The sequence below is a fragment of the Limulus polyphemus genome, unplaced genomic scaffold (assembly GCF_000517525.1).
Source record: "Limulus polyphemus unplaced genomic scaffold, Limulus_polyphemus-2.1.2 Scaffold2799, whole genome shotgun sequence".
In the NCBI taxonomy this organism is placed as follows: Eukaryota; Metazoa; Arthropoda; class Merostomata; order Xiphosura; family Limulidae; genus Limulus; species Limulus polyphemus.
The window spans coordinates 139,493-152,846 of NW_013668409.1; the positions used below are offsets into that span (position 1 = coordinate 139,493).

The 13,354-nt window shown below is 33.8% G+C and overlaps 1 protein-coding gene across 1 annotated transcript in view; it reads left to right on the forward strand.

Annotated features, from left to right (window-relative positions):
- Positions 1-13,354, forward strand: part of LOC111087880 (rap guanine nucleotide exchange factor 4-like) — a gene marked incomplete at its 3' end in the record, with an annotated part of 43,452 nt that overhangs the window by 25,965 nt on the left and 4,133 nt on the right. Inside the window, exons 3-4 of the mRNA XM_022396152.1 lie at positions 1,162-1,304; positions 5,473-5,561. Coding sequence (XP_022251860.1) covers positions 1,162-1,304; positions 5,473-5,561 — 232 coding nt within the window. The remainder of the gene's footprint in view (positions 1-1,161; positions 1,305-5,472; positions 5,562-13,354) is intronic.

A 13,354-nucleotide genomic window follows, 5' to 3' on the forward strand; every position in this document is an offset into this window, starting at 1 on the left:
TGCTAAATTAGGGACGGCTAGCGCGGATAGCCCTTGTATAGCTTTGCGCGAAATTCAAAACAAACAAACAAATCCTTCTCATAATTCCCTTTTCACCATATTCTTTAAACAAATGTAATTTTAGTTTGTTAGTATCAAACAATCTTAACCTGCTAGCTTTGCGTCAGTTATAATGAGCTGTAAAAATGAAATGATTGTTGTATGTAAAAACCTCACAAATAAAAGCGTTTTTCATATTTTTTTAATATGTCTACAGTTCCTTGTAAAACTTTCATTAGTAATGGCGAGCAAGGTTTTTATGGAGTATATTTGACAGACACGTCATCTTCACAGTTTTCGGACGTCTTTGGGCTATAAAACTCTTAGGGTCCAATCATGCTGAGATAAACTGACAAATTGGATTTCCCCGAAAATGGTGTGTCTTAAAATGTTAGATTAGAATTTCTTGTGTATCCTACAATCTTGTTATTCCGTTAAAATCTAATGATCGTAAACAAAGTTAGTCACAGGTTTTTAGCTGCCAATCAGAATGACAAGCTAACATCATGTTATATCCTAATTATATTGCTTTGCTTAAATTCAAGCATGAAGCTGATAATTTAGTCGTCCACATAACATTATACCAGTTATACTTGTGAGAGACTTATTGAACTGTGATATTAGGTTTGAGTCTGTTTGTTTGTTTGGTTCACACAGTTGTCGTAAACTACTGATCTAAGAAGTAAATAACTTCTTTTGAGAAGTTTTTGAAACATAAGCATTTTAAATGCAAAGACAAATTAATTGCTAGTTACATAATGACCAATTAATGTTTCAATAAAGCACGAATTCTAGTGTTATTAATCTAGATAAATATATCATGTTCAATATTTGCAGTTTATTACCTTATGGAGTATTGGACTAAATGAAGCCCATGAAGAGTATTATTCGTCAAATCAAAACGTACTTGGATAATATATCTTAACAAACCAATACTCTATCGTGTGGAAATTTTCGGAAAACCCAAAAGACACTCATTCCTTTCATGTTTTTCTTTTCTTACAATTTACCTTCTGGGCTGAAACATTTTAAAAATATTATCAACCTAAAATTGGAATACCAATTCAAATTATTAAGAATGTAATCGGTTTAGGCTTAAAATAAAGATATATTTTTGTTTAGACCTATAGATCGTACAGAGGAAGATATAGAGTTAATATACAACAGACTAAGAGAGATAAAAGCGTTTGAACATATTCAGTCCACTCTACTGCAACAGATGTGTTATTATGGCTATTACGAAGATTTGGACAAAGGAATAACACGTAAGAATATATATTTTATACTTGTATTTTTAATGAAATCTAGAGTTAATGTGAATTATATGAGGAATAAAAAATCTCAAAAAAAAGTAATACTGTAAATATATTTTAGTAGATTTCTTGAGCTGTCTTCACAGTTATTATTAGGAGACTACTGATAAGCCGGTACAGTAGGCAGTTACCATTATTTAATTAAACTAAATTGAATTAATTATACGTAAATTCAGCCTATTATGATATGTGCTGTACTTTATGGGCATTAATTTATTTAATAACATATTGTAAAACCTACTTTTACAGGACAATATACACGATGGGATTCTTTCAGTCCTAAAAGTCGCAAAACGAACCTTATTGCTACTTTAGTCCATCGGGCTCTAATTATCTGTTCAAAATCTAAACTAGATTTCGAATTGAAGACAATTAAAAAACTATTTTACTAGAAAATGGGTATCCAGAAAACGTCATCAATCAAATTACTTCAAGGAAAATTGCGAGTTTCTCAACTGCCTCAAATTTGTTCCTAACAAGTGTCCTGTTTACCTAAAACCACCATGGATTGGTAACCTTTCAACAAAATTTGAAAAACAATTGAAAACGGCCATTATTAAATGTTTTCCTGAAGTGAACCCCTACTGTGCTTATTCCACACGTAAGCTGTTGCCTGCAACACAAAAGATGCGATACCTACCACACAGAAAAGTATGGTTATTTATGAATTCTCGTGCCACTGCGAATATCGGTACGCAGGTCGCACTTCACAAAAACTGCAGGATAGAATTAAACAACATGTACCCACATCTATAAGAAATAAGACTGTGAAAGAAAACAATTTACCGTATCGCTCCTGTAAAACAAAAGTTCTACCACCAAAATGTGAATCAGCGATTGGCCAGCATTTACTAGTGAACCTGACTTGTGCTGACAACTACAAAGATAGCAGGTTTAAAATTATTGCAAATGGTCTGTCAACTTTTCATCTCTATATTTTGGAAGCCACCTTTATTAAAACACATAAACCTGTCCTTTACCGCCAAAAAGAATTCCTATATAATCTACACATCCTTCAGTAGGTCTGTGACATTTCCTGATTGGCTTAAGGACATGACAATCAGTGATTGCCTTACCGGCCTACGTTGATCTGACTCATTTTATAAGCTGCACGATTTCCTATAGATCATTTTCCAGACGATTCTGCTATGATTAGTGTCTGGCGAAAAGCTTCAGCAGATATTTCCTTTGCAACATCTCAACCAACAATTTCTCCAGTTATCAACGCTATTTTCAAGTTTTGAACGACTCGACTTTCAAGATCTACATATCTACATGTGCCGATGTTTCCGTTTATCAACATTATATTTTAAGATCTGTGCAAGAACTCAGCTAACAGATGTTTCCGCATATAAAAGCTATTTTCAAGTTTTGTACACCGTAAAAACCTTTCAAGTAATTACAGATTCTCCAAAAACTAACAGAAAACATAAATTGAATATTTTATATATTTTTAAATTAAGCTAGTGAAATTTTAATATTCTAATACAAAGAGAATAATTTAAGACCTACTTCCTTTCATTTGAAATTTAGGTGTGCAATTTTGAAGCAGAACAAGATCACTAATAGTCAACCTCTGAAAACAGTGGACAACAAAATAGAAATAATTTATGAAACTATTTTGCGCCTGTAGTAATCATGAAAAAACAGCACTCTTAAACCAAAAACACATAAACAAAAGAATATCTAATATATTATATTTTAAGAACCTCAGTTACAAACGCGATATGTTTGATTTAGAACACAGTTAGCGAATCTGAAATACTTCTTTTCTTTGCATAAATAGAATGATGTCCTGTGTAAGCTAAAACTACAACTACCATCTTTTTAAACTTACTGTTCAAACTTATCTATGATACCAGAGTTTGATAGTTTTTATGCTGTCGTTGTTTTAACTCGTGATTAAAAATAGTTAAGAAAATAATTAATAAAACTATGCCACTACTACAGCATCGTAGGTTGAAATCATTTTGGAGTGGTTGTTGAAATGATTTTACATTCTTTCCATACAATTGTTTGAGTTTTTATTCATTTCAGTTTGTTCCCCATTCTTCTAATAATTGTCTAACAGATTCATGGAGAGAAACAGATAAAACATGTAAAATACACTGATACATCATTGTAAGAAATGTTGTGTAAGTATGTTGGAACAAAGTCGAGAAATAATGTTCTCCCAAAGCAGGAAATTGTTCTCGATAGGAACTTATATGTCCACTTTTGAAGGAGCGTTCTGTTTGATTTACGGTCTTTACAAATCTCGTAAAACTCAGTTGTGGGACTCTAATATTCTTGTTACTATTTCTTAAAATATTGACGAATTATTCTTTTTTTAGAATAAATTAACTGATCCATTTTAGTAATTTGATCGTCGGATCACAACCCTGTTTGCTTTTATGTCACCGATTTCATCCCAAGCCTTTTTTTTACCTTCTTGTTATGAGTTTTTACCCGTTTCTAATCATTTTTTTATGTTTATAAGGTGTCTACGATCTTCTACGGCATATGTAAGATTGCTGTCAAGAATCATGTTCATATGACATGAAACTGTGCTATAAACAACTCCTCTATCATAAGTTTCCGAATTTTCATTAACAATTTAGGTGGTGGCATTCAGTTAGTCAGTTCCAGGGTAGTATAATAGTCTAGATACACTTTTGCATGTTAGTAAGCCAGCCGATCTAATATATTCATCTTCATTTAAACATTCTACGTTGGTTCTTTATAAGTAATGTGTCATTATTGATTTGTTACTGATAGCGGTGGAGAATTTGAGAATATTATAATAGTTGACTTTGTTATAGAATAAGCTCTTGGTAATTTTATTCACAACTTACGTAGCTAAATTATTGTTCAATATTTGCGTCTTCTTATAAGTTTAATAATTAATAATAACAAACGGGCTTGATATTTAGAAAATATATAATTCTATAAAGTGTTGTGAAAGTGCTTTTATATAAATTTTCGTTGAAGCTGCCAGGGTTAAATATAAAGAATAAAACAAATAATGTTTCCGAGATTCGATCTCGTTTCTAGATTTCTGGTGGTATACATACTAGGTTCTGTTTTGCTTTAAAACATATTCATATAATACAATACAGTTAGCTAGAATTAAAACCAAGCGAGACACTAAGTTTGAACGGTGTATCTCTTTCACTGCCATAGAGACACACTAGATCAATTTTGTTCTACCCTTCAAAAGCCCCCCCCCCCAGTGGCACAGCGGTATGTCTGCGGACTTACAACGCTAAAATTCGGGTTTCGATACCCTTGGTGGGCAGAACACAGATAGCCCATTGTGTAGCTTTGTGTTTGATTACAAACAAACAAACCCTTCAAAAGTGAGATCAAATCTCATACCATCACGAAGAAATTGTATTCGTCTTTAAGCTTTTAAGTGTCAAGGTAGAGATAAGTCTTTTTATTTGTATCTGTACCTAGAAATATACCTTTCACAGTGAAAGTTGTTTATCTCTAAACGTGTTAATAAGAGTTAACTTTTCTCTTACGTTGAAATGTATTATATTTATAGATTATTTCTATAATTTTAGCTTATTATTAGAATCCTTTATTTAATAATATGTAACTGTATGTTTGAAGAAGCAGAAGAAAAACCATTTGATAAAACCTTCTTCAGTAAGTTTGAATGTCGTTTTGCGTCATGATAACATCATTAACATTCTACCAAAATTTTATGTGAGTGAAATGATGTCAGAAATCTTAATACAATTTATGTAGGTGTAATTAATTCTAACTATGGGCTTATTGAGAATATTATTTGTTTGAATTAAACCTGGTTTAGGCTGAAACTGGTATATTTATCTGTCCTCCTTGTATAATTATCGCTGTTATACTCCATTGAGTATCTTACACCTGAAAAACAAACTGACATATCTATTTCTAGTCTTATTAAAGGTACTAGGAACCACTGCCTCCTTTTCTCTTACTCCCGATATAAAGTGTCTTCAGTTAATACTCACGATACTGATGTGTTCTATAATCATTAAGCAATTTTATAAAACGCAATTTAAATGTTTAGTGAATCCTTTAACAAGTATCTTACGTTGAACATTTATTTTTTTATATGTACCTTCAAGTTAACGTATTGCATGCTTTTCTCTAGTGTTTCGACAAGGCGACAGAGGTGCTAACTGGTATGCTGTGTTAGCGGGTTCTTTAGACGTGCAAACTTCCCAGACGGGCAATGGACGGGTAGGTATCCTGTTGTGTAATGCTACAGAACTAACTTAAATGATAAACAGTTCATAATGAAAATTAAAACTTCATAAGATGAATAGAAATTATTCGCTGATATTGGAGAAGGTTTCTTGTTTAAATTAGTACCAGACTTCGTTTCTGTAAAAAAAAACAACAACAAAATCAATGGTCATAAAAGTCACAAACATTTAACGTCAATTGTACGTGCAACCAATTGTTATAACAAAATATTAAAAATAGTGTCGGTTGATGTAATATATATCAAACTGAAACACTAAATTTAATTTGCTAGGCCTGCGTTAAACCGAGTACTATGAAAAATGTAACCGTACAGAGTTTAAGTACGTTATATTAAAATAATTCTGGAGCCTCCCCACGTCTGGTCATGCTCTATCTGCTGACCGTGATTTTGATAATAGCCCTAGTGTAATTTCTATTACAAAAAGCTCCCTCCTAAGGCTGTCATGTGAAAAGCACGTCCCTCCTTCCCACATTCTTTATACAATCCATTCAATGTACAGGACGGCAGTTTCCCAGCATCCGTTTCTACAGTGCGATCGCACAAAAATTCTTAGGCGCTGTATCCGGCGAATTGACCAGTTTGTCTTTATACGAAATAACATGAATACCCGTTTCATTCTCCATCTGCTTAAGGTAAGTGGCAGTTGAGCAGGTTAATCAGATCCTTCTTGATTACTTTATATACTGTTGCCTGGGGCACGTCAATGGCCTTTGCCACTAACCTTTGTATTATTGATTTATCACCTGTTAGACGCTGCACTTTGCTACCGCTGTTAGGATCAGGACCGCCAATAAGGGGAGCAACGGGGGGATTTCCCCCGGGCCCGAGGTCATCAGGGGCCCATAAAAAAGCAAAGAAAAAGGTAACATGCATAAAGATTTATATTAAAATATAACCAGCAAATTAGTTCTTAGAAGTTAGACCTTAGCGAGTCTGTGAAACCGGTAGTGTTCAGTTTGTTTACGAGGTATTAAGTAATGAACTTTGTGAGTAGTACGATTATGGGGGCCCAGTTGTACATGATTACCCCCGGACCCAGAATAACTCTCGGCGGTCCTGGCTAGGATACAACTGTTTTCAGGTCAGGGCTTCAAGTGGATCCATATTCCTTTATTTTCCAATGTTTGCAATTAAGAAGAAGGGACATCCACGTCTTATAAAATATAAATTCCCCATCTGAACATTTTTTTTATATTTGAGTGTATGAAGATTTTACATACGCAAAGGGATTTCCAAAATCAGTTAATTTTCTGTTGTATCACACTACCTACGAAAAGTCAAACAATAATGGTGTATGCTACTCCACTGCGATTTTTTTTTTTTTTTTGCTGTGACTGTTATGTGACTTGATGATTTGCATATTCAAAAAAGTTTTAATATAACAAACTCGACCCTCTGTATAAGACTTTCACAAACACTACTGTTTAGGAAATACAACAATCCATGAATATAGTAAATCTCAATGAAAGCTAGAAAAAACAAAACAAATGAAATTCATCCCATTAGGTAAAGATGTAGATGTTAAGTTACAAGTTCCAGAGACAAAAAAGAAATATTATACAGGAGAAACATTAAAATAATGTCTCTATTTTTTCATAAAACAACAAAACTATCAGTGAAATAACTTGACAGTCTTAAAAGTAAACCAATCTATTATTTTATTGCGTTGAAAGTAGCATTTTATCACTGGCGTTTTAGTTTATTAATTTTTGTTTGCAAGTAGTTAAACACAAAGCAACACAATGGATATCTTACCAGGCTTACCGCTGTGCTACTGGGGGGAAGTTTATTAACGTAAGCTTATCAGTACATAGAAAGTGATATAACGCAACTAAATAAGAATTAAAATAAATACTTTCTGTTCACTACGGTATGAGTCTCAATTTTATTCTTCTTATTCAGCCCTACTTGAGAGCAGTTTGAAATATTTACAGACGACTATGCAGTTTCAAGGTATTTCGATATCTTTACTGACTGTACTTTTAGACAAGCGCATATACTATCACATTTTGCAAAAAATGTTTCGTATTTTTACTTTTACTTAGCTATTATTACAACAAACTACTTTATATTGATATAAGATTTAATTTTTCTATCTGGGCCTACTGACCCAGAGAGTATTGTTTGCGTCCTGTTCCCGTAAAACTCGAGCTCCGCACTTTTAAGCTGTAGGCGCGTTTTAAGAGTGACGGTCAAATCCCATTATTCAATTAGAGTAGTGATATATGCAGGCGAACTTAATTAATTTCATAGTATAGAATAAGTCCACTAATAATAACATATTGGACAAAATATTATTGGATAATGCTGACTGTATACTGGCTGAGCTTATGTCTAGGAATCACAGAAGTGAACATAAAGTGTAATACACTCTGAACGTAATCTTTATTAAAACCTGAAAAGATTAAAAACACAGAGTGTGTACCTACTATTTACTACAGTCGTCTCTTCTACTTGATCAGCTTCAGGCTTCGGGGTGAATTCCTGAAGAACTGCACTTATTAAGAAACAAGAAAGAACTGTCTTGCAATCACCACGTGATCAGTCACTGTTTCTCAACATGCGTTAACAGGGACATAAAGTCATCATCCAATCGCCCAGTAGCCAGCGGATGGATGCTCCAATATGACAGAGAGAACGACAAAATCATGAACCGAGTTAACGGTTTTCTGGTTGATTGGTTGTTTTGAATTTTCGCGCAAAGCTACACGAGGGCTATCTCCGCTAGCAGTCCCTAATTTAGCAGTGTAAGACTACAGGGAAGGCAGCTAGTCATCACCACCCACCCCCAATTCTTGGGCTACTCTTCTACCAACGAATAGTGAGATTGAACGTCACATTATAACGCCCCCACGGCTGAAAAGGTGAACATGTTTGGTGTGACGGGGATTCAAACCCGCGATCCGCAGATTGCGAGCCGAGCGACCTAACCACCTGGCCATGCCGGGCCGGTTGTATGGATCTTGTAATTTATTTGAAACCAACACATATTCAGCAATAAATTTAGAATCAATACTTGAGATTCTCAAAGAAAGAAATCTGTGGTATAGTTTTATACTACATAGTAACCGAAGGGCTCGAGGTGAGTGCTGTTGTGTAGCTGTATTACTTATTGTCTATCAGTTCAAAATTAGGGCTAGCGCAGAGAGCCCCTGTGTAGCTTTGCATGAATATCTGAAAGAAACAACAAAAACAGTTTCGTGTTTGTTATTATATTTTTCATTTGCGTACACTACTGTCTTGTTTAATGTCTTTATATGCATTATAATCTTATACAGATATTGCAGGTATTGATATCTATCTATCTATTTTGGCTTATTTGGAATACATGTGCTAAACGTACCTTCCACATATTTTATTGTACATGTACTGAACTGACTGGAGAGTAATCGATTGGCCACCAAGTCACGTGACACCAGCAGCTGTGTCAACAGTATGTGTTAATTGTTAGGTTTTCCCGCATGGTTACGGTTGACATGAGCTTTGCACATACGTTTTTATCACAAACATCCATCAACGAATCAACCAACTGTTTCCAGTGTGAAATACGAACAAAATGCAGCTAGACAGACAGACAGATAGATAGAAAGAGGTTCTTGATTTTTTCTTTGGTCTTATTATCATAGGTTACACTAGCTTACATGAATTTATTCCAGATTTTTAACTTATAAAATCTGTGAAAATCTTGCTCTTCGTGTCAAGTGATGATACATGGCACTAGAGAAAACTTAATATAATGATTATTATTAACAATTCTGTTTGCACTGAGAGAGCTAATATTACAACACAATATTCTGTTAAAAAGAGAGGCATATATATTAAAAGATATCGTTAAGCTGGCGTAACTGTTACTTATTTCTGTTAGGAAGAAAATCACACATCTAAACATATTCGCTGTTCGAAAATAAATTCTTTTTTCTCAGAAAACATACTGTGCCAAATCGTAACGTATTGTTACGTCTCCGTTTGTTAATTGATTTTCCGTAACTTCGTTCCGACGAAACTTTAGCGACACAAGTCCTTACTTCATAAAACTGGTTTATTCTTTCCGAATACAACTTTACGATACACTTATTTTCAACAGTCGCTCTATAACAAACGCTATATCAACGAACGTCAACAATACTTCTGACTGCAATTCAATTACTCACTATCTACACACACATTGTTCCGTCACGTTGTGAGTGTCTTATTTATATACCAGAAAAACACATATCTAGTAAGTGCTAGGGCATTCACGAAGGAACAAGATACTTCTAGAAAATAGGTGGCGTCACACTAGTCACGTGACCTCGATGACGCAACAGTATTCTTTTAACCCCTAAATCGGGAAGCAATCGTCTGATAATTAGTGGCTGTTAGGTCATCACAATATTTAGCATACGACAAAAAAGCACTACAATAATTTAGTATTAGAGCTTTTGAATTATACAACTTTTGTACTCATTGATTTAACTCCTTTATAGAAATTTCATTAAAAAAATTAGTCCCCCCTTTTGTGTCAAGATTTCGATATGCAAAATAATTTACTCACATAATACCTATTTTCGGTGCTTAAGCAAGTCCTTGTACACTGGGAGAATGTCAGAAAATATGTTTACACTAGTTTCAGTTGTAAGTGCAATTGGAAGGTGTGAAGTCTTTGATTGTCTTAGATCGTTTAGTGATTGACACACTTAGCTTTGATTCACCAAACCTCAACTAACGAAAGTTATGAGAAGTAAACACTGCGTTGAGTGTGCTACAAGTCATGAAAACCATTCTTACAGTGTAAGTCCAGGTCAAAACGGAATTGAGCAAAAGTAGTCTTACTATAAAAAAAAATGTAGCGTTAGAGCTCTCAGACTCACCGCTTAGCCTCTGGAAGGAGGGGGGGGGGGCGTTTCGACTAAATAGATTAGTTCAGATTATACCATCCTCGTCAATAATCCTTGGCTAAGCCAAAGATAAGGATAAGCCAAATTTCAATTAATTGGTAGAAATTTATGCAAAGTCTAATGATACCACAAGTAAAAAAAAAAAAAAGAAAAAAAAGAACAACCCAGTTCATTACAGACATCTTTACTTGTCTCTCACATAACGAATTTGTTATTATTACAATTAGATATTACTGTTTAGATATATGTAGATATTAGTCAACTCGAAAACAGATTTGCATTTCTTGCTTCTGCGGAGTTCACTTTTATTGCTATCTCTTGCACAACTTATAAGGTGAAACTATATATTTCATGTCTTAGAAAATTTTCATATGTAGTTAATAAATTTCATAAGCAAAAAACTTAAATAATTCACGCACTCTATTATCTATAATCCTGAGATATTAAAATTCATTGGACAATTTCACCTACTCTTTTACCTAGTAAATTCTCTGCGATGGTGCATGTGATAACTTGGGAGTATTTTTTTATTTTGAAGCTATTAACGTTCTATCCCTTTAGGTTTTTAATATATATAAGCTGACATGCGTTCGATATGGAGCTGCGTGTTTGCACTAATTATCATACGTGCATGTACATGCTGGTAGATGTTTTAGTCACCTTTATTACGTCACTGTTTGCGAAACAAGTTACTATAGCCACTGTATATCACAATAGCCTCACGAAACACCTCTTTTTATAGAGGTCGTTAAAGTAGATTGACTCAACCAACTACAACCATTGCACCAAATAGTGAAAACAGGGTACATTTAAGATATGGCTTAGGATTTAGTCATTTACAAAATATTTCAAATCACTAATTTGAATGAATTAATCCTTTCTACTGCGTTGGAGCACGTGCTTATTTCAATTTGAAGCTACATTATTACAATCGTAACATAACGGTGTACCTCATGTGTTCCAACCCGTATAAGTGGTTACGTCATCGCCGCAGGGTGTATTACATCAACCAACCAACGGTAAGCATAGCTGAGGTCGAAAATGTTTTGTTTTTGCATATTTCAAATTAGCACGTTTTATTACATTCTGTGGCACCTTGACGCCCTATCAGTATCAATAATATCTATTTGCTCCTTCAGTAGATCAAACTCTGTCCTGGTTGAATTCTGGCCATGAATTGTAAGTTTATTCATTGCTTTGTTGTTGATACTATAATTAAATTTCAATGAATACTTTGGAAGCTATTGGTTGTTGAAATTGCGATTTATATTGCAATATACTTAACGAAACCTACGGTTTGATTTATCTCGTTAGTATTTTCAACTTAATTTAAATTGTAATTGCGGAGGGAATTGAAATTTTTTCAACATTTTTTCTTACAATAGTAAAATTATAAGAAATATATCAAAATTGGACGTTATATATTGAAAGCATTGTTTTTTCTAGTCAATGATATTTGTTGATTCCAGTGGTATCTATTTCATTCTACTTTATCGCACTTGTCGATCCGAAGGACATCCAGATTATGCTAGTTAATCATTTGATAATGTCAGTGGTATATCTTCTTTTCTATGAAAATGTCAAGGTTTAAGATAAGTTTATAATAATTCCACTTTAAAGTTCTTGTTTTTTGTTAATTATTTTTTCTCATCTAGTAATAAACGTTGAAAAAATAACTTTCAGACAGAAAAGAACATATTGTTACGACAGCGGGGGTCACGTGACGCTAGTAACACGTCATATTCTCGAAGGTTCGTGAAGCCTCGAGTGTTTACTAGATTTTGGTATTCTTGTATATAAGACTGCCAAGAACTGACGGCAACAATGTAGCTGAATTGCAGACAGAGATACAGACGACAATTGAGCCAAGCGCATGAATCGTTTGTTCGTTCGTTGTGAAATATAGCGTTTGTTATAGCATGACTGTGGAAATCAAGTGTATTGCAAAGTTGTATTCAGAAAGAATAAACCAGTTTAATTTGTGAACGGACTTGTATCGCTAAAGTTTCTTCGGAAAGCATTTTTTTTATGGAAAATTAACAAACGACTAGAGACGTAGCAGTATTCTCACTCTGGTTCATTCAGTTGTCAAGCATTACTATAGTGTTGAAGTTTACATTCTGTAATGGCATGGAAGAATTAACCACTAAAATAGAATGAATGACAAAATATTCTCTTGTCCCAACACTTTTGTACAGTACTGTATAACTCCAGATCCCAGATGTTTGGTCTTTAATTTAAAAATGTAGTAACAGTTGATTGTTTCATACATGTATACTTTCAAAACGAACTTGGATTGTGACTTTATGTAGACATTGCATGATCTGTACTTTTCATTTTAAGAAACTTTCTGTTGATTTTTATCATTTCTTTATTACAGAACAATGCCATTTTTCTTACATCTAAGAATTTTGTTAAAGAACTAGAGATATTTAATCTTCTTTCATTTTTTCCAGGATTTTTTGATCTGTATAGAAATGTTCTTGGCATCCGTTGCACACTACTTTGCATTTTCCCATGTTCCCTTCATAGACTTAGCAGCTGAACAGGTGCCTTGTTGTATGTCTTTCATGTCTATGTGGGATGTATCAGATGTCACTCATGACGTATCAGAACATATTCGCCATGTCGGTAAGACACCACACTATAAACTTTTGTATATATATCTAGTGTTAGATGTCACCAACCATGTTTAATATCACACTTCCCATGTTGGTAAGACACACACACACACACACACTATAAACTTTTGTATATATCTAGTGTTAGATATCACCAACCATATTTAATAACACACTTCCCATCTTGGTATGACACACACTATAAACTTTTGTATATATCTAGTGTTAGATATCACCAACCATATTTAATAACACACTTCCCATGTT